The sequence below is a fragment of the Sprattus sprattus genome (genome assembly GCF_963457725.1).
Source record: "Sprattus sprattus genome assembly, chromosome: 4".
NCBI classification, from domain to species: Eukaryota; Metazoa; Chordata; class Actinopteri; order Clupeiformes; family Clupeidae; genus Sprattus; species Sprattus sprattus.
The window spans coordinates 27,910,034-27,931,304 of record NC_137923.1 but is presented as its reverse complement, the minus strand read 5'-3'; the positions used below and the strand labels follow the sequence as shown (position 1 = coordinate 27,931,304).

The 21,271-nt window shown below is 44.0% G+C and overlaps 1 protein-coding gene across 2 annotated transcripts; it reads left to right on the top strand.

Annotated features, from left to right (window-relative positions):
- Positions 1-8,629: 8,629 nt before the first annotated feature.
- miga1 (mitoguardin 1) lies at positions 8,630-21,066 on the top strand. 2 transcript variants are annotated; one of them, XM_080836829.1, is made up of 16 exons: positions 8,630-8,731; positions 9,614-9,780; positions 11,063-11,234; positions 11,414-11,544; positions 11,783-11,918; positions 12,147-12,283; positions 13,168-13,288; positions 15,058-15,158; positions 16,649-16,767; positions 16,961-17,033; positions 17,153-17,239; positions 17,322-17,420; positions 17,827-17,961; positions 18,073-18,126; positions 18,247-18,363; positions 19,759-21,066. In XM_080836829.1, the coding sequence occupies exons 2-16, from the start codon at positions 9,685-9,687 to the stop codon at positions 19,975-19,977; spliced, it is 1,797 nt and encodes a 598-aa protein (XP_080692955.1). In that variant the 5' UTR covers positions 8,630-8,731; positions 9,614-9,684; the 3' UTR covers positions 19,978-21,066. The 2 variants fall into 2 exon arrangements, with proteins under 2 accessions (XP_080692955.1, XP_080692956.1); XM_080836830.1 differs by lacking the exons at positions 8,630-8,731; positions 9,614-9,780 and adding an exon at positions 10,327-10,487.
- Positions 21,067-21,271: the final 205 nt, after the last annotated feature.

Genomic DNA, 21,271 nt, shown 5'->3' with positions numbered 1-21,271 from the left:
AACAGTGGCTGACCACTCAACACAGGTAAATGGGGCTCCACAGCGCTGCGGATGGAGGCTGGGTTGCTTACCTGACTGGGCGTCGGTAGGGGGGAGAGGGGCTTGGTGCTGGGTGTAGGGGAGCGCGGGCCCAGCTTGCGCTCCAGGAACACCTCCTTCCCACAGGCATAGCACCACACCCTCAGCGTGGTCAGGTTCACCGTCAGGTTGTGCCGCGTCTCCTGAAGAGGACGGTGAGAGAAAGGGTGATTAGCCACTCAACAAACTTTACAGCACTGCATCATTTGCAAATAAGGACAACAGATCCACACGCACACACTCTCTCCATTATACACACTCCTGATAGTGCAGAATCAACTCATTCATTGACTTTAATCTTGTCATTATCTAGAAGCTGGGGAAACTGAACATAAATTAATCTTGGCAAGTTATACATTAAAAGGTGGAAACAAAACACTGATATCCTTATCAGTGCAAGCTGGACACCACACCCAAACACCCCTTTGCATAACAAAGCCCAAAAGCCTGTGCGCACAGCATATTGTAAACACTAGGTCAGAAAAAAACTAAAACAACAGGAGACCTCAGCTCTTCACCCACTCCCAGGTACTTCACTTTCACTCTTTAACCCAACCTCAGAGAGCACAGCGAGGCGCTCCCGGCTGACAACACCGGCCAGACTGCCTTCACCAGAGAGCATATGGCACAAGCCGAGTCACACACCACCACCACCACCCCCCCCCAACCCCACCCCACACACACACACACACACACACACACACACACACACACACACACACACACACACACTCCACCCTCCAACAAACTCTTCTAGCCTGGCACAGGACAGGAGACCACACTCTTCCTCTGAAACAACTTTGACAGCACACAGCTAGCAACAGCAAGGTTAAGTGCTACGGGAACATATATATGCTGACAAATGACACGCCTATATTCACTATATATATGTGGTTCGATAACATCATAAGGGGAATGACTGTATGCAGGTCCACTTCTCCACTCTACATGGGGGCTGGGAGGGTCTGACGACCAGACAGGCTGCAGCTGCTATGCACCAGAGCAGCCTGCATTATTCATGTGGTCAGATTAGCTTTCAGCGGGAGCTCGCACCAACACGACAATGCCCAAGACACTCCACCGTCCCTCTCAAGAGGCACCTTCAATACAGAGGCCCATCAAAACAAGTCACACTATACTATGATCTAAAAGACAAGATAATACTATAAGACACACCACATAAGAAACAATTACATCTTCAATTATGTTGGAATACGCATAACATGATGCGTCTCTTTCAATCATGGCCTTAGCATAGAGATCTGCTCATGCTAAGGAGTGAGGTCTCATGGCATCATAAGTCATTAGAGTGTTGTTTTAGTTGCAAATTGGCTTGTGTAACCAATATATGGGGGGGGGGGGGTTTGCACATAATGCTTTAAGATATGGCCTTACACCACTACTCCCCACAGTGCCCTAATCCAACTTGCCTCCAATTGGGGGGGGGGGGGGGGGGGGGCGTAGTAGGGGGGCGTAGTTGCCTCCTTAAAGCGTCATTCATACGCCTCTCTCCCTCTCCTGCCACGCCGTTCTGCGCTGATCTCCACTTCTGGCTGCTGAGTAGCCAATCACGGGCTAGGCAGGCCTCGGAGGGGAAGCAGCATTAATTAAGGCTGCCTGTTTCAGTTAAGGACCCGACTCACCCAGAGCAAATGGAGGAATCGGGAATGACAATGCACCCTGCACCCTGAAGGGCCTCATCCACAAACGTAAGCCGTCCCGAAGGTTCAGCAATATATTAACACACATACAAAAAGAACACATACAGATGAATCGCATACGGACACACCCTTCCTTCTTGCATAGTGACAAATAGTAGAAACAACCAAGGTACGCATAATTTGCCCTCTCCTAAGCATGCACAGGAATTGCTGAAAATCATTCCCTATGGATGCTCAAATGTTCATATGGGGTGAATTTATAGAATTCAGCCTTCTACTCACACACAGAGAGAGAGAAAGATAGATAGATAGATAGATAGATAGATAGATAGATAGATAGATAGATAGATAGAGAGAGAGAGAGAGATAGAGAGAATGAAAGAAAAATGTAGGTTATTGGGTCTCCACAGACCCAGGCTCTCGCTGTAGCAGCACCAAAGAGAGGATGCATTACAGGGGGATATGTGGAAGGGGGGCTAACCACGGGTGCTGATGAAGCTGAAAACTGATTAATAATGGATGATCCAATTGAGCCCCCACAACCACATTTCCAGACGTAGACTCCTACATTTACTGCCTCAAAGGGAGAGAAATGCTAAGCAAGGAGAGCTGTGAAGGTTTTTTATATACTTTGCCCTGGTATATCTTTCAACAGACAGAAAAAAAACCTTCAGTTTCAGTCAGCTGTACTTAAAGTCACATCCCTCAAGGGCATCTGATTAAATAGCTTGAACCAAAGTAAATGGTTAAAGTGTACACGTGCGTTATGGTTAAAAATAAACCTGGTGCCATTTGGGTTCATTTGTAACCATGACAGCGAGTGACTATCAGCTCCATTACGTAAGAGCACAGGGCAGAGAGGTGAAAGCTCACTTGACTGCATCTGTTTCATTCACATTTATTTCTGGAGTTTAACTCACAGATGATGCACTATATAGTAAAGTGAATATATTTCCATCTGGAGTTTAACACACAGATGAGGCACTATAGTGAATGTATGTGGTCTGCTGTTAGACTCTCTGCGGTTGCACGATGCTCCATCGATTATGAGCACAAGCAAAAGCTGGCATCAGCAGCGATGTTCCCGTCTCCCTCCCTCTGGGTCATGTGTGCGGGGTGAGGTGTACTACAGCATGTGTGCCCGCCGCTCACTCCCTCTTTCACCTACCTGAGAGTGGACAGTGCTGTGGTCAGCATGGGACTCTCCACAGCCCACGTAGGCACAGCCATTCTGCAGACGAGAGAGATAACACAAACACAGGCCTTACAATGGGGCAAATGATTCCATTACAGCCAGAACAAGCACGAGCCCACACAGCAAAATGGCAGCAAAGAAAATGCAGAAGTGGTCGAGTGGCTCTCATTAGTAAACCTGAGCCAGCCAATGACACTGTAGACGGCTGCATATAACATTGTATTGCCTTCATGTCATGGCTCATTGAACCTTTAAATGAAACAGTGCTGACTACAGTAATAATTCCAGTGGTGCTGGAGGCAATGGTACATTAAGATGGCAGTTAAAGCAGTGAAGGAGAGCTTCTCCAGTCCAGCTCACTTACCTCTAAGCAAGCCCAGAGGTTTGGTCCACCAACTTTGCAGTCCTGGCACTGGCCCTGGGAACATGCAAGAGAGGGCAATGAACTGTGATGCACTGAACATGCTGACTACGAAACAGCTAGTTCTACTACACAGTAACATTCACAACCCTGTGTGTATGTGTGTGTGTGTGTGTGTGTGTGTGTGTGTGTGTGTGTGTGTGTGTGGTTGTGTGTGCGGGTGTGTGTGTGGGTGTGGGTGTGTGTGTCTATGTATATATTAAACACAAGCATTAAAATAGTGTGACCACTGCATTGCCAGTATTTGGTCTCATTAACTGGTTGGGAAGAGAAGAAGGGGGCAGGGGGAGTCACTGCTGCCTCTGTGATGAAAAGTCTTCATTTCTTTTGCCTTGTCTTTTTCTCCTGTCATTTGCACCGCTATTAGCAACAACAGAATCATTTTGAAGTCTTTTTTAAAGAGGTTTGTGTGGATTATCTCTAAGTTTCTCTCCCCCCATGTCGCTCAGCCAGAGAACAGTTCCACCAGAGGAGTCAGGCATTTAATGGCAGCAGCAGCAGCCACTGCACTGCCCCCATCTCCGGCTTCTACCAGCTCACTGCCTGCCTACACAACGGTTAAGTCATGTGGAGGGAGAGCCTGGGAAAGGAGAATGCTACTCTGCATATCATTCAAATGTTTCAAAGAAGAACCTGCCCATGAAACACTGACAAATGCAGGGACCTTTTGAGTCTACAGCTAGGTTTCCATCCAACTCATTCAAAGATTCGGCTCAGGGAAATGTGAGTCTGTGCATGTTTCCATCAGCTGTGTTACGCAAATTAAAAGTGGACATTCACCTAATTAAAGAGGTAGTGGGCACTAAGACACTTTTGAGCTGTAAAGTAAATGATATGACTGTTCTGTGATGACACATCAATGCTGGTGCTAATATTGACAAAATCTGAATTTGTTTGGGTAGAAAATGACACAGCATGTACAGTTTAAAATCAGGTCAATGCTGACCTGAGTAGTATATTCAACTACATCTACATCATGAAAGATACATTTGAAAGGAGTACTGAACTCTCAATTCCAAAATTGCATTAAAAAAGTTGGAAGGAAACCTGGCTTGCGCAAGGACAGTCTTGAATAAGCAACAATTCATCAGCAGAGGAAACGCTTTGCCCGACTCACGTGAGACTTATGGATGAGCTCCTCTTTGGTGATCTCACCGACGCACTCCAGGTGAGGACAGTCACTGCTCGACCCTGCAGGCATCACTCACACACACTGCCAGAGAGAGGGGGAGCCAATATGGACGAAGGAAAGACGGAAGACAGAAACAAAAAAAGTTATATAATAAATAACAAAACACCTTCCTTGTTTTTTTCTGTCATATGAATTAAGACAAACAAACAGGTAATCTTCATCAATTTAATAAGTAGCAAAAGTGATGAGATGAACCAAAACTACTTGAGCTAGATGTCAGCACTACAGCCAAGCCTGCAAGCCAAAAGAAGGCAAGACCAGTCAGGCCAAGGCTTCCATTCAATACTTTTAACTTGACAGTAAAGCCATCAATAGGCTATCTGTTACTCAGAATCTCTCTAGAGTATTGAAGGAATTGCTTTACCTCAACAGGAATCCAGACCAGAATGTAATTCTGAAAATACCTGTGAATACAATTGTGAAAAATGTGTGAATATAATTGTGAAATATTTCAGAATGTATAATTCTGGAAATATAATAATAATTCTGCCAATGGCCAACACTACACTCTGGAAAAAGCGTTTTGCTGAAATTGTCAACCTCTCTGTATCTCAGCCCATCACACGAGTGTCACAAAAATGTCATCCCGCACACAGTAGTTTTAGGTCAATAGCAGAGTTCTCCTAATAACCAAACACATTTACAAAATCTTACTGTGTTCAAGTTCCAATGCACATCTTGCCCAGATGCCATAAATATGCTGAGAGAACTAGACAACATGTGACCACATCAGGGAACGTCAGGACATTGTCATGGTGACAACTAGGGGATTCTCTGTAGAACGATTCTGTCTCGATTCAGACGTTCATACTCGATTTTTTTGTATTTATTTAATTATTTATTTGTTACACATCCGTTTTGTGTTAAAATACAAGCTGCATCGATTATTGCATTGTTTATAGAAGGTCATAATTGTGACAAGGAAAAGCTTTTTCTCTAATAAAAAAATAGAGAAGGTAATTCATCTGTTGATTTTCTTTAATTATCAAACACAAAGTAGGAAGTGATTTGAGACTTTGAGTAGCAAACTCAAATGTTTTAAAAATCGAGATGCATCGATAATCGTTTTATCAGTTTAGACTTGATAATCGGTTTAGAATCGATAATCGGTTTAGAATCGAATCGTTGACCTCTGAATCGGAATTGAATCGAATTGTGAGGTGCCAAGAGATTCCCACCCCTAGTGACAGCCTCTTTACCTTCAACCAAGCGCTAATCTTCCACATCTGATCTGATATGGTTGGGCAACACCAACGTAGGGGTTGAGATCAGACAGTGGACATAGATCTACTGGATATTTCATATTTTTGTGAGATAGAGGGGAAAATTCACATCCTTCAACACCTGCTCTATTGCCAAACAACAGCCAATGTCTTACTTCAGACTTCTTCTTTGGCACAAGACATGCTAAAACACTCATTTTACAACACTCACACTCAAACATTTTTGACTTGTTTGCAAGTGGATACTTTCCTTACAAAAGGGCATTTCATGTAGCATAGCTTTTATGTTTCAGCCGAGCCAACACCTCTCCTTTGAGTTGCACATGTGAGAAATGTGGATAACAGAAATAACAATAATGCATAGGCTGAGGGGAACAGGTGCACTGATAAACAGTGCAATTATCCTTCCTACCCTAAGGTCCATGCAGGTAAATCATAACACTATACAGAAATAAGGACAAAATAGATAAACTCACACCACAGCCAAATAGAAGTGACACATTAGTTATAATTGCTGTAAGCTTGTGTTACATGTGAACCACTTTGGACTATCTGGTTCATAAACAAAAAAAATGCACGTGACGTGTACACCAAATCCCCCCCTAAAATCACTCAGGACTCTGCAACAAACTGTCTCTTGCACTTTTATCTACTTGTAATACGTTTACAATCACGTTGGTATTACGTTTACCATAACCACTTTACAACTTGCACTGTAAATGTCACACTTACATCTTACAGGATGTTTTTTTGCTGCCATCACCAAATTGCACTACCATAACCTCACTTTACAGAAACGTATGCTGCTGTACGTGAATCTGGATGTTTACTTAGTATTAAGAAATGTCTTGTCTTATCTGTTGTGCCTGCACTATATATGTTTCACCGTGGGAGCGTGGGAAACGTCCTATCGATTCCTTTGTATGTCTTGACATATGAAGAAATTGACAATAAAGTTACTTTGACTTTGAAATACAGACAAACCAATCATGCATACATTGGCCATTAACTTTCCATAGTTAAAACTGAAATATATCTGTCAGATAAGTGAGAGCATTCAAGCTATTCTATTTGATCACGTCAGATTATGTAAACAATTGCTCACAACAGGCCGTTACTCCTATGACATTTGATGGGGACTGTTGTAGCCGTTTTCTTCACTGGTCAGACCTAACGTTGATCGACATTCACGCCGAATAAAGAATAGTCAGTGCAGTAATGTTACTGTAGGCACGCCTTACGTAACGTTTAATTAAAACCTTTCGTAACACAACAGACATTTGGTTTTGGATGAATTGACTCTGTTGATTAGCCAAACTTAACGTATATAGGCGTATACAATAATACCTCATTGGATTTAAAGATAGGCAATTTCCCATCATATTGGGTAGCACCTCATCATTTGCGGATAACTACAAGTCAATGTTAACCCTTCGTCAAGCTAGCTTTACGTTAACCAAACGTAAGCTTTATGAGGTTAGATACATCTAAACGTTAGTTCAAACAGATGCCTGCGAAGCTTCCGCAACCACCAGATCAGCAAACCAATTCTGCAGGAAACGCAATTGATCAGTGCATGTTAGTTATGGTAACTCTTCATCACAGTAATAACATCGCTACATAGCAAACTGATGACATGCGAATTAGCTAGCTAGCCAGCTAGTGACCGAAAGGGAAACGTCTGCAAAGCCGTGCTAGCCATTGAAAGCTGACCGGAGCATTTGACAGCCGGCCAATAAAATAGCTAACGCTAACGCTAGCTAACAAACGTCACCGCGTTTTCTGTCTATGAAGATGCAAAGACAACATTATAACATAGTAAGATTTGCCTCGTTTCGATACTCTCTTTCTTCAGGAGGTTCCGATTATTGCTTAAACAACTGCGACGTACAAACCACTGATAAGGTGGATGGAACAGCTCCAACTAACATTAACTAACAAGCCAGCCATCGCTAGCTAGGATCTCTAGATAGATAGCTAACGTTAACGGTTGCTAGCAAACCTGTCTCCACAGGAACTGAACACACTCGCAAGTAACCTTTCAATCTTACCTCCCAGTTAAAGACGGTGGTGATTGGGATGAATCGTTCCAGCTTACTAAAATATTGGTTTATTAAATTATTCCATTACATGCTTGCTTCACCAGTTTCATGAAATATTTCACCGATCGACGTAGGCATAGGACGTGGGGGAGTGTAGGCTAACACAGAACTTCCAGGTTGATCCACTAAGGTTTCGCTTTATGACACTTGCAAGTCGCTCCTTCCGGTTCTGTAATGCCGAGTGGATGGGAGAAATGGAAGAAATAAGTGAAACGATAGCATTGGGAGCGCTATGCCACTGCCATCTGTCGGAGGGTTAGCTCAATGATCCTTTGCGAAACCAATCCCAGCCCAAGCGCCTCCCAATGGAAAAACAGCAAACTGCTGTGGTTACAACCTATGGATATAACTATCAGGCAGGTGTACCAGAAGAGGGGGCTCAAACTTCTTTACCAGATTCATTATTACTTTACAGCGACACGCCTGCAAAACGAATACAAAAATAATTACAAAATGTAGTGCTGCAATTTAGACAAATCTTCGTTTTAAACTCCTACCTCGTGTAAAGGTCATAATTAGCTCCCTATCTCGAATGGAAAGCATAATGCATTTTTTGTTTGTTTGTTTTAAATAAAGAAATGGTTCTTAAATGTATGACTTTTATTTCCTTACACCATACATAATCTATGCTTGGGCGTTGGTGTAGTAGGCCAATGGTGCAGACTAGCAGACTTTTATTTAAGAAAGTAGAATGGTCGTGACTCGTGACACAGGAAATGTCCGCATGTATGTGACGTTTGCATGCAGACGTAACTGTCTGCGGACGAAACCAGACAGAATATATTAGGCATTTCAACTATGTATTTGCTGCCCGTGGTCACAGACTGACGAAGTCGATGGTCTATTTGCCAAAGAAAAGGTACCATAAGCAAAACCACTAAATGCATTCGGTCGTCAACCATCTTAAGGCGTCATTTACTTCTAATCACTGATACAGCATTGGATAACCGCTAGGCTAGCTCACTAGCTTTATTCAGCTTCTTAGCGCATGTTGGATCCTTGGCAAGCTATCCTTTCAGCACCTCATTATTGACATACTTGGCACGGGATAGAGCCTGTTTTTTTTAGTTACTGTTGACTGCGGGCTGCTGGCAGCACGGTTTCCCTCTGTCTTGATTTCATCTGTTGTAAGTTCAACAAACAACATTCTAGGTGACACTGTCACATCTGATGTGACAATGAAGTAATGTCATATGCCATAGAGTTGTAATACATGTTTTATGCTAAGCTCAATAGGATAATCTCCGTAACTGCAAAAAAATGTATTCAGTATCGTTGGAGTGTTTGACAGGGTCTGTTTTGTCGATTCAGTGACCAGCAGCCGAGACACTAGTGTTGTTGAGCCCTGCAGACTGCAGTATCATCGTTATGTCATTAATGGATGTTACAACGGATCTAATGTTATTTTGATGAGCGGGTTGATGATATCTCAGTATGTTACATTTACATTTCATATAACGCGCAGTTAATGGTGTCTTTATATAATGTTTACTCTCGCATAGGACTGTCACCAGCAATAATCATGTGATGCGCCGCTGCTGTCTCCGTCTTGTGAACATGTAGCTTCATACAATATTTTGATGTGTCACTTCAGTGTCATTTCAGCGACAGCGCTCGCACTAACTGCGCAAATTTAAAGTACGGGCAGAAATAGTCAACAGAAAGTAGCACTTTAGAGGAGTTTACTTAACACAGATTAGTGTTTTATTTGCATACATTCTGTTCTTGTCTTTTTATACAGTCTGAAATTCTGCGGATGAAGATGGCCACAGGTTAAGACCTTATCAACGGGATTATGGATATATCGCCACAATGACCGATGACGCTCTCCGCTCGCCATTGTCCCTCAAAGTGGCGGCCCTGCGCGTGGTAGACCTGCCTCTCTCCTTCTGCAATTCTTTGGCCGAGGTAGTGGGCCTCTTCTTGTTTAAATACTTAAACTACAAGAACATCACCTACTGAGTAAAGCAGACAAAAATAAAAATGTGTTTCTTCAAGCAACACACTTGTGTAGTGTTATTTGCTATGTAGCATTCACATGCAAGCAGCATTTAAGCAGTCTATAGAATTGGTGTGTTCATATAACACTCTTTCCCTTGAGCTGTCCGTCTCCCAGGCCCACTGTGCATTGTTGTCATCCTTTGGCACTGCTTGTAACATTCCCTCCTGTGTAGCAGTGCAGAAGCACACGCATGCCCTGCAGGCAGTGCCTGTCTGTCCCGGCAACTTCATTATTGACAAAGATTTCACCAAGTTCAGATGTTCAGGTGTTTTGCCGTCAGTCTCCACTGTTTGTGTTGGTCTTGCCAGCCCAAGCTTATACAACCGTAGTACTAGCTGACAGCCCCAGAAGATTGATTGCTAATGAGAGCAGAGTGTTGCATCACAGCCAAAGCCTATTGGTGGTGGGGATTTGAAGGTCAGGTTAACTAGTCAGCCAGACGGTGCGGACAGAGTGCAGTGGCTGCGGTGGCTTTCCACATGTCCTGGATGTTAATGGAATGGACTTGATGTGGGTGTGTGAATGATTGGGACCAGCTGGGAAAGTACCAGGGACCACAGGTGTTTGTGCGATGCATACCCTCCCCAAGGATGTGTTATTCATTGTTGGACTGGTAGGACTGTTTTGCTATGTTGTGGTCTCTGTTTACAATATATGATGGTGGTTTCTGTGCAGTTACTTTGTATAGTTTCAATGACTGTTACTAAGACTGGAGGGCCAATTGTTCCTGTAATATTATAATATAATATTAGTCATGACTTTTAATTAAAGACCAATTATAGAGCTTTTTGTACGAAACTAATGAGCTAACTAGCTAACCGCCAATATACTTGCCTTGCAAACACTAACAATAACATAGCTGGGAGCATTTATAAAGGTTTGATAGCTTGCTGTAAAATCTGTTTGCAGACTAGTGAATAGTCTGGGTGGCTTTTGTGAATGGTGTGTTCATATATCTTTCACATGAGCATGTTATACCAGCTACCTTTGAAAACAAGACATTTGTTCTTTTTTCGCTTTGTTGTTTTTTAAAGAAGCTTGTGGTGTGCGTGTGTGTGTGTGTGTGTGTCTTCCTCCCTGTGATTGTATCTGTCTCTGTGTAGCGTAATTAATGTTGGTCTCCTTGCCAAAGCTTTTTTGTCAACTCTAGCTCTTTCTGCACTTGTGGTGTGTCTAATCTCTCCACAGGTAAATGTCAGCCCTGGTACAAAAAAGCTGTTCGCCGCCACAGCCTTTGGTGCTGTCTCTCTCTTCTTCCTCGCCCGCCACTTCAAAAGGAGGAAGGGGAAGGGGAAGAAAAAGGCTCAGTCGCCATGGGAACAGGAGGAATTTGACTTCATCCTCGCTTCCCCAGAGAAAGGTGATTACTTATCAAGTCCTGCTCTGCCACAAAAATCCCATGTTTTAGCTGCTATTAGATAATGTTTTATCTCGACATGGCTTTTTGCTTCACTTATGCTCAGTATTTATTTCCTGCTGTAAGAACAGGCTTAAATCTGCTTTCACAGTGGCACTTTGGTTATTTTTGTGTTTTTGCAGACACAAACATAGCCAGTAACCACCAGAATCTCACCCTGCCCCTTAACACTAAAAGCTGCTACTCCTGTAGCCTGGTTCCTGGTGGAACCCTGTACAGCAAGCTCTCTGGCTCCCTGCAGAGTCTGGCCTCGGTAAAGTACTCCTCTCTTTTTGTCCATTAAAAGCTGTATGGATGAAATATTTTTTTCCTTGAGATGAACAAGGTGTATGTGTATACTTCGCCACTTATTACTTTTTTTAAGATGCAGGCTTTGGTTCTCTAGTTAAAGGCTTTTTGTTGTGTCTCTTGAATGGACTTGACAGGGGCGACTATGCTTGCCAGTGGCGCAGCTCCTAACCGTCCCTATTTGTTTCTGTTGGCGTTTGTAGGTTAAAAGTGTTAATTCCTCCAGCAGCTGCACCTGTGCCAACAGCTCCAGCTGCTGGGAGAGAAGTGCAGAGGACCCAGACCTCTGCAGCATGGTCAACATCCCCGTCACCACGCCTGAAAATCTCTACCTGATGGGTAAGTTTAATCTTTTAATCTCTTTAACACATGCATTTTGGCACGTACTGATGGCACTTAGATGAGGCTGGTCTGGGACTGGTTATTAAAGATGCTAGCAATTGGGTTCAGTTGTAGTCGGCAGAAGTCCGGATGTAAATGTATGGTTTTGCTGTGAGGGCTTTTTCTATTAGAGTTACTTGCAGGCCAGTGATTCCCTCTGTCTGTTTCTGGTGTGGGGGGCCACAGGCATGGAGTTGTTTGAGGAGGCACTGAGACGCTGGGAGCAAGCCCTGACCTTCCGCGGCCAAGAGGCTGAGGACGAAGCCAGCTGCGCCTCTGTGAAACTGGGAGCCGGTGACGCCATTGCAGAGGAGAGCATGGAGGTGGGCACTGACCTAGCCCCCTGGCCCTCTGCTACGCTGAGAGTCCTATTGATCTGTGATTGCTGCGCCTAACTGTGCCGTTGACTCATTTTGCAGAGAGCTAATGCTATCGACCCCCATCAGTGGTCTCTGCGCTAAGTGTGGTGTAGTGGTGCTTTGGGGAAGTCTCGTTCACTAGAAATTTGGACTCCTTCAAGTATTTGCCATGTGTGTGAGTGAGCATGCTGCCAAAAGTAAGAGAGGAGAGTTTAGAGCTCTCCAAACCAGAGGATTACTGCAGTCCACTTTTACTCTGAACGGCTGCTAAGAAGTGATTTCCTCAACCCTAAACCAAAGCCAGATTTAAATAGTATCCACGAGTGCAAGTCGATGGCTTTGCGTGCAGGGTGTCGTGCAACCTAAATGAATGATTACGATGACCAGACGCCCAGTTGTGCTTGACATGGCCACTCTGCCTGAATCTGTTTTGATGGTGTCCCATAGGCTTAATGGATGATCAAATAGAAACATGGTTCATGAAAATGGAATGCACAAATTGCACGGCATACTTCCATAGGAGTATCAAAGGGTTTTGTTTTCACCTGCTTCTCAGGTCCAGGCAGCTTAAGCTTCAATGCTGCTTCTAAGATTAACTTAATACACTTTAAAATGTATAAATAGTCAGGGAGCTGAATCTCACAGAGTGCATTTCAGTGTGAGTGAAGGCTTCCCTACTGTGAATACTGTGAAAGTCCTCACTTATAAAGGGTTCCAAATGTGACATACCTTTATGTTGAAAAGCAGGAGGTTACAATTATACATAGCAAGCGGATGCTTTTTGCTAGCTTTTATATTTGTTTTGGTCATATAATAAATACAACTTTAATAACTGTGTTTGTTTGCAGGACATCATCAGTGCAGAGTTTATACACAAGCTGGAGTCGTTGCTGCAGAGGGCGTACCGGCTCCAGGATCAGTTTGAGGGGGCACTGGGCGTGTCCGACCCCTCATCACACGCCAGCAATGGTGAGGAACTCTCTCTGGTAGCAGCATCAGCGCACACAAGTTAAAAGACAACCAAGACAATAATTAGGTGGTCTTTTGTGTAAAATGTGCCTTTAGGCATCTTGGCCTATGTAAGTAAATGGTAGGGCAAATTATGTGGTGTAGGCAACGGAGCCTTTCAGCCCCTTGTCAGCCATACTGCAATTAGGCCATCTTCTCCCCAGGGCTAGCAACAGTAACCCAGGTTGTGGCCTCTCGCCTTTTGCTGCAGCAGCTGTTGCCTGGGGCAACTAGACTTTTTTCCTTATGGAATATAGGGGTTTGTGTGTCACAGAAGATTGGCAGGAAACTACACCTTGGCGGTCCATCTTGGACACAGGTTTCAGCCATGTACTTACTTGGCTCTCATAAAGGCTGGCACTGTCAGCTCAGTTCACCAGTAGTGACTTGCCACTATTCTTTACTATTCCGATTGGTGAGTAGGGACCATGATGGTAGGGACAGCTAGCTTAGGAAAGTCTGTCTGGTAGAAATACACAACACTTCTTACTTTATCAGGCAGAAAACCTGTGGTCCTGTGGACAGTGCAAATGCATGCAAGGGTTAGACTGTTAAGCATCTGAGGCTACTGTGCCTTTGACCTGGATGGTAAGGCTCATGTCATGCAACACTGCTAAGACCTCTTCACTTGAGCCTCTGCCACCAGACTCACAATGAATGACATGTGTGGCCCCAACACACACCCCGTGGGACATGGAAGTTGCCTGCTGTTCCCCTTGCTTCAGAAAGCTCTGATGACAGGCGAACCATGTCCTGACCAGAACCCACCTGCAAGCTTTTTGCCTCTTAAAGCAGATCAGCGTTCAGGAGTTCTAGTCAGGCAGCGCCTAATTCTGGGCCTTTACCTAAGGCTCTCTGCTCAGGGCATCCGCCACCACATTCTTGTGACCTGGAATATACAAGATGCCATCTTAGCCACCCAAGGGTAATCGCAAGCATCAAGCTTTGGCTTTGGGGTTGTTGTCTGTCCACACAGTGAACCCTTTGGTCCCGCAACCAGTGACTAAACTTATCACAAATAGCCCACGTCATAGCGAAAAACTCATGCTGATGAGCAGGATATTCTGACTGAGTATGGTTAAGAGACTTACTCGCGAAAGCAATGGACCTAGCTTGGCCTTCATTAGGCTGAGACCGAACAGTCCCGAGATGACTAGGGGGCGCATCAACAGTTGGACGAGTTGACTGCCCTATGGAACTCCATTACAACAAGATATATAGGTTATGGCAGAGATGTTTTACAAAGGGATTGTCAGAGTCTAAGTTAACTTGGAACAACTCCAATCCTGTTTACATATCAAATTAAATGATTACATTTTGAATTACAGGTTCTGTCAGATGAATTATGTTGATATTGTCATCTAATTCCGTCTGATAACTAATGTTGATATGGTGTTCATTAAAGGGTACCTTGTAACCATCAGATTAATGTTATTTCTCTGTACTTTTTGATACCTCCTGCACACACAGGCGTTACATTCTACACACATATAGTCTACACACATACAGTCTTCCACCTCTGCTGTCTACCCTACCGACCTTTTCTGAGACCTTCTAAAGCTTTAAAACTAACTCAAGTGCCCCCTACACATACACACACACACACACACACAAACACATTATCCCACACCTTGTCTGAAACCTAAGAAGCTGTGAGACATTCCTAACATGCGCTTGCGTGTGTAAATTCATGGTCCTAACTCTAAGCTATTTCCATCTTTCTCTGCCAGACAAACACACAGACATCTCTAGCCGTGAGGATCTGGATGATTCTTGTCTGAAGGACACCATGAGCATAGCCTCCACCGACTCCTTTGTGTCAGCTGGCGAGGTGAGACCACCATCACCACCATCAGCTCTCACAGGTTCTAACACAAGAGCGTACAAGTTGTTCGATGTGCCAGTAAACTCTTGATATCAGAATATAGGAAAACAAGGTCAATGGTGGTCACAGACCACACAGGCAAATCATTTGTTCCACGCAGACTACACCCAACATGATGTAGATGCAGATCTATCTTGCATGGAAGGCCTGAGTGACTGTGTTGACATTATGAAGTTCCCAAAAAAAGAGTGTCTGTTATGAGTCAACGCCCATGCAAGTGTCTGGAATGTCCTGGTCTAGTCACGAGGCCAGTCTCCTGTTTATTTTGACCGTGGACTAATAATCAGCATATAATCTAAAGAAGACTGCCGAAGCAGACAACCGTCTGGCTGCCAGCCTGGTCACCACTTCTAGTGTAGGTCATCCACCTGTAATCAGCGCTGCCCAGTCCAGATCACCTCAGGCGTCTCTAATCCATCCCCAGGCAGAGCCACAACCATCTCCCCCTGTCTCTGTCCTTTTCTGTCTCTCTATCACCATCTCTCCCGTGTATCATTCCAACGGCTCATGTGAGCCAGGTCAGTGAAAGTAGGGTGGGAGGTGAATCTCTTGCGTTGTTGTTAGTAGTGCTGTGCTTTTGTGGTAGAGCCGCATTCGCTAGGTGCTTCACGCATGTCATTAAGTCAGTTAACATCAATCACACAGTTTTGTTGGGGTTTGCTGAGACCGCCAGCGGTTAGTCTCTGCTTGTGCTGCAGTCGGGTTGTTCCCAATCTGCACTGGTGGGGTGCTCTGGAGTTTCAGGGGGGAAACTGGGTCATTACAATGTGAGGACTGCAGAGGGGTTATTAATAACTTCAACACATGCCTACATGTTTACCATGCACACGGTCCTGCTTTGAGATTTGAGTCCCACTGCAGTTTGCTCTGCGGTAGAGGATTACAGAGGGAGCTTCTGTTATAGGAGGCAGTTTGAGAGTTCAGTTCGTATACTGTGTCTTTATAAGGGGTTGATATTTTCAGTCGTACATAGGCATTTGTTCGGTAAATGAGGCCAGTTACCATTTTGTTGCAGGGCTGGTCTTTCATTAAGGTGACCTGTAACTAAAACTGTTCTACTGGGACTGGCTGGACATGCCAAAACACTTTGTTTTGATTTCGTCGTTATTGCCCCACAGTCCTCCTAGCTTGTTTGTTTCCCTTCATAAATCATGCCTATAATGTCATGTACTGTGATGACCAGTATCTGCATTAGACAGGGGGTGCATGACCAAACATAGAGATATATTTAGACATATATTTATATTTTGTCCTGCAAGTCGTCTTTCTCCCACACATGCACCAGTTTCTACCCACCCGCAATCATATTGTAGTCCCTCGCCGCACTCCTTTGTACTGGGTCCTTCCGTCCCCCTGAAGGTGTGCAGGCCTCTACTCAGAACTCATGGTCCTCCTCATGTCTCAGCCTCACGCCATCTTTTGGCTTCTCTCCCCAGCTGTCCGAGCACAGGGAGCTGAGGAGTGCCTTTGTTCTAGGCTCGCTCTGCCACTACCCATTTTATGATGAGGCACTGCAGATGGCTGAGGAAGGGAAAATCTCCTGCAGAGTTCTGAGGTAGGGGGGAGGGGGGGAGAAATATCCTGTGAAAAGGGGGGATTTGATCCAGATGGGTGTAAAATATCTATTAATGTGAAATAAACAGGGAATTAAAGAAATAAATCAGTAAATAAACAAACCTTTCCACGGTTGCAGTCTTCACTGATGACTATAACGTTTATGACTGTCGTCATTGTATATTGTCCTCCAGAACCGAGCTGCTGGAATGCCTTGGTGACACAGACTTCCTAGCAAAGCTGCACTGCGTGCGTCAGGCGTGTCAGGTATGCCTCTTGTGTTGTTTTTAAACTGCTCTTAAACTGGATTCATTTCCCAGTCAAAAGTGAATGCAGCAATGACCTGCATTAATGCATTCGATCACGCTCTTCCACGTTCCCCCTAGGCCATCTTGTGTGAGAGGACCACCAGAAACTTCCTGGCTGATACGGGGAAAAAGATCCTGGCTTCCATCATTGTCAAGGCTCGAAAGGTGAGTGTGTGGGCATCTGGTTCAGCATTGCTGCCAAACCTCACCACTGTCCTTTCCCTCCTGACTGACGTCTGTTTGGTAGAGCCCCAACAGATTTGAAGAGGTGTTTGAGGAGATGATCTCCTTCCTGGAGCAGACTGACCACTGGGGAAACACAGAGGTGGAGCTGGCCACACGCGGGGTGAGGGTTGCCTCCTGACTTTAACTCACACACATGTACTAGTGTACATGTACTGCTGCAGAGGGATCAATATTAAATGCAAATGTATTATAAATCAGGAAACCATCAAATAGTCTCAAGGCGCTTTACAGAGATCAGTGAATGACAATATGAGTAATTATATTCTTAAACCAAATCTAGTCTTTTAACCTAGGGTAAGGATGGGGAAAGACACTTACCTGTTAATAGTTCTGGTTGTTTGTCTGACAGTTACTAGTTTAAGTGGTTTGTGGATTAAGAATTAAAAAAAAAAAATTTGGCTGAATATCACTTGTGGCTTAATTTGAGCTGTTGCTCACTTCCAAATCCACTTCTGCAAGTAATTAGCATACTCTTAGTCACTTTATTCCTTGTGTTTGTCAATAAGGTCAAGCATTTGAACTTCTATGACATCGTCCTCGATTTCATCCTCATGGACTCTTTTGAGGACCTGGAGAATCCTCCTATATCCATTCAGAATGTTGTCAACAATCGATGGCTGAACAGCTCCTTCAAAGAGACAGTAAGCTCATCACATTGGTATTCTCCCTCAGAGATCTCCCAAGTGAATGATATTGTGCCGAACCGCTTTGCAGCCTTAGCCCTCTAATAGATTTTCATTATGTTCTCACAGGCTGTTGCATCAAGTTGTTGGTCTGTCCTGAAGCAAAAGAGACAGCATATGAAGGTATGCTGTATTTGTTTTAGATGTGGGAAACTAGCTTCTTATCTTTCTGATGTAATGGTGTAAATGCTACTGCTGTTTTCACATAACACATAGTAAACACTGTGCAATGCCTTCTGATAGATCCAGGATGGCTTCATTGCACATTTCTATGCTGTCTGTGAGCAAATCAGCCCCGTCCTTGCATGGGGGTTCCTGGGCCCCAAGACTTCCCTGCATGACTTCTGCTGCTTCTTCAAGGTTGGTCACCCTTTACATATAACATGCCACTAAAGCTATAAACCATACACAAACTAAGCCATGCATCAAGGTCATTTTCAGTTTATAGGTTTTAGAGATGTTAGGACAGATGTTGGCTTAGAATGTGCCCTTCATATATACATAGGGAGCGGGTCCTCTTCCACGGATTCCACCATGTTTGCCACCACGGCTTTGTTCAGACTTCCGGCAAAACGGGTGTTTCTCAAATCAGATAATTTTTAGACTACTGTCCACACTGTTATTTGCAAGTGATCAGATTGGATTTGTGTGTCCAGACATAACCAAAATATCTGTATGGGATGCTGTGGTGATGACATAGGCGTCTGTAACTGAAGTAGATTCCAGATTTGCCTGTACAGAAGCCTTCCCAAAAGCAAAAATTTGCTAGCAGACAATTTATTTTGGCATCTGTTCATGGACTGTTGTTCTCCATGTTGTCATGTTAACACTCCTCAAGGTATTTGGCGCTTTTCTTTTCAATCGATGTAAGTTCTTTGGTGCTCTATATAGCAGCATGAATTCCACCATTTCTGTCACTATAGATTTGATGTCGTTGTTAAGTGACACAAAATAGGGATACCCAGAAGTACTATAAAGTGTGCGAGACAGATGTCACACATGCCATCTGCAATCTTTGCAAGGATAAAATACCTTGTGGGAGAGTTATGGTCAAATCCTTCAACACAACCAATTTAATCACGTAGCGGAGCATTGCAAGTTTGAAAAGCTGACCAGAGAATGAAAACAAGAAAAATGCAGAGGAACGCCTGCTAACCCAACCCACTATAGAGAGCACCCACGGGTATAACCATGATAGCAAGAAGGCTAAGGATCACAGGTTTACAGGCTTGGACAACCAGCTGTTCAGTGTGGTCGAAGACGTGGGATTCCGTAAACTACTCTCTCACATTGAGCCCCACTACACTCTCCCAGGTCGCACATATTTTGCAGATGTATCCCTACCCAAGCAGTGTATTCACACGTTGATAGCCTTCTGAAAGAAAACAGTCCTTCTTCCATTGGCTTTACAAGTGATATCTGGAGCTCAGACTTCAGCCATATGCCAAAAAAATCCAAAAGTAGCCAAAAAAAGGATTTGGGCTGGTAGTCTGAACAAGTCCATGTATCAGCAGTAGCCCAGAACAGACAAACCAAAGCACTGGCAATAGAGGGCCTTCCCCATTTTTTATGGCACCTGATGACCACCATAACTTATCCTACACACTTTGAAGGGGCAGGTATTTAGTTTGTTGAAATCTGCCGCCTGACCGTTAGACGCCAGTATATCCGACATACTGTACCTTTAATTTACTAAGCCACAGGATTAGAGGGTGAAATATCAGCTGGCTGACACTAATCTCTCCTGGTTGACAGGACCAGGTGCTGTTCTTTCTGAAGGACATCTTCGACCTGGAGAAGGTTCGCTACACCAGCGTGGAGACGCTGGCTGAGGACATGCTCCACTTGCTACACAGGCGGACCGAGCTGCTGCTGGCATATCTGGGTGCAGACTCCTTCCGCCACCTGAATGGGTGTGTCCCCTCACCGCTCCAACTTGTGCCCACCGCCATGGTGGAGGCCAGAGTGCAATAACCCATCATTGGATTGTTCAACTACACAAACTGGAGGAAGAGGAACTGGGCTTCTTTGCAGTGGCGTTGTGCTCGCTTTTTAAGTGAGAATGCTGCTTGTTTTGTAAGACTATGATTATTAATATCTTACTGAGCACCATAAGGTCTGACCTGTGAGTCCAGTAGCAATACTGCCCCTATACTCTCATCATGGTGCCACTACAATGCTGTTGTTTGTCTTTTCTTAATTTAAACTTAGTGTCATTACTGTATCTGCAGAGGCTGGTCAAATTGCACCTCACATACTTTCTCATGAGTGGGCATTTGTTTAAGTTATTTAAAGTATTTATAACACCATGTCAGTGTTTTTATTTGTTTGGCTTGAATCTGGGACTCCCAGTATATCAAGTGTATACTATTGTCAGTTGGAAAATGAATTATGTAAGGGCAGAGGAAAGGTGATAACTTGGTAACCCAGCAGTATTGGTGTGGCAGACTGCGGCAGGAGTAATAATACTGTGTATTGTAAAGGGATTTCTGAACAGTAGTTTGGACGTTCTGTCTCATCTTGAGTGGGTTATCATTCAGCTGAAGACTGTACATTCGAAATGCCTTGGTAGGCAGTCAGTGCAACTAAACCTTAGCCTAATAGGCCTGTCGCCTGTCTACAACTGCTCAACCACACACACACACACACACACAGGGCCTCACAGCTAGTGGAATTCCCCATCTACTGCCCATTCTGTGTGGTTGTGCTACTTTGTTGTACTCAGTGTTGGGCTGTTGTGGATGTTAAATTGCAATTAGCTTTGTCAGCACCCGTTAAGTTTCCCTGGTGTATTGTGACAAATAAGGCCTAAACTATGAGCATTGGTCTACTTTGAAAACCAATCCCTTCGGAAGAGTCATTGAACTTTTTGTATTAACCCAGTCTCCAGCCCTTTTGTCGTTGTACCAGAGGTGTCTAACTCATACATTATAAAATCCAGACGTTTGTCCCAGATTTACTGTTAAAATTAGCATTTATTTTTATAATTACATCAATTCATGTCTTGGTGAAATTAACTATAACATTGCTTGTGTACCTGTATGCATAACTTGTCTAAATAAAAGGGCCATTTAAAGTGAACAACTTGTGTGTACTAACCAATCTTCCTTGAAATGAGTACAGATCCCACTCCATGAAAGATCTGTGTTCGTTATAAACTGATCACAAACGAAACAAAATTAAAAATCAAACACTGAAAAGGTTGAGTAAGATCAGCTGTTAAGGGCTCTATGGATAGTAAGGGGTTAAAAAGGAAACTGAGTTAAAG

Bases quoted from the DNA above. Each gene is read 5' to 3' on its own strand.
- miga1 (XM_080836829.1), top strand. From the start codon at position 9,685: ATGACCGATGACGCTCTCCGCTCGCCATTGTCCCTCAAAGTGGCGGCC. The intron at 15,159-16,648 runs GTGAGACCACCA...TTCTCTCCCCAG, and splicing joins CCTTTGTGTCAGCTGGCGAG to CTGTCCGAGCACAGGGAGCT. The intron at 17,034-17,152 runs GTATGCCTCTTG...CGTTCCCCCTAG, and splicing joins GCGTGCGTCAGGCGTGTCAG to GCCATCTTGTGTGAGAGGAC.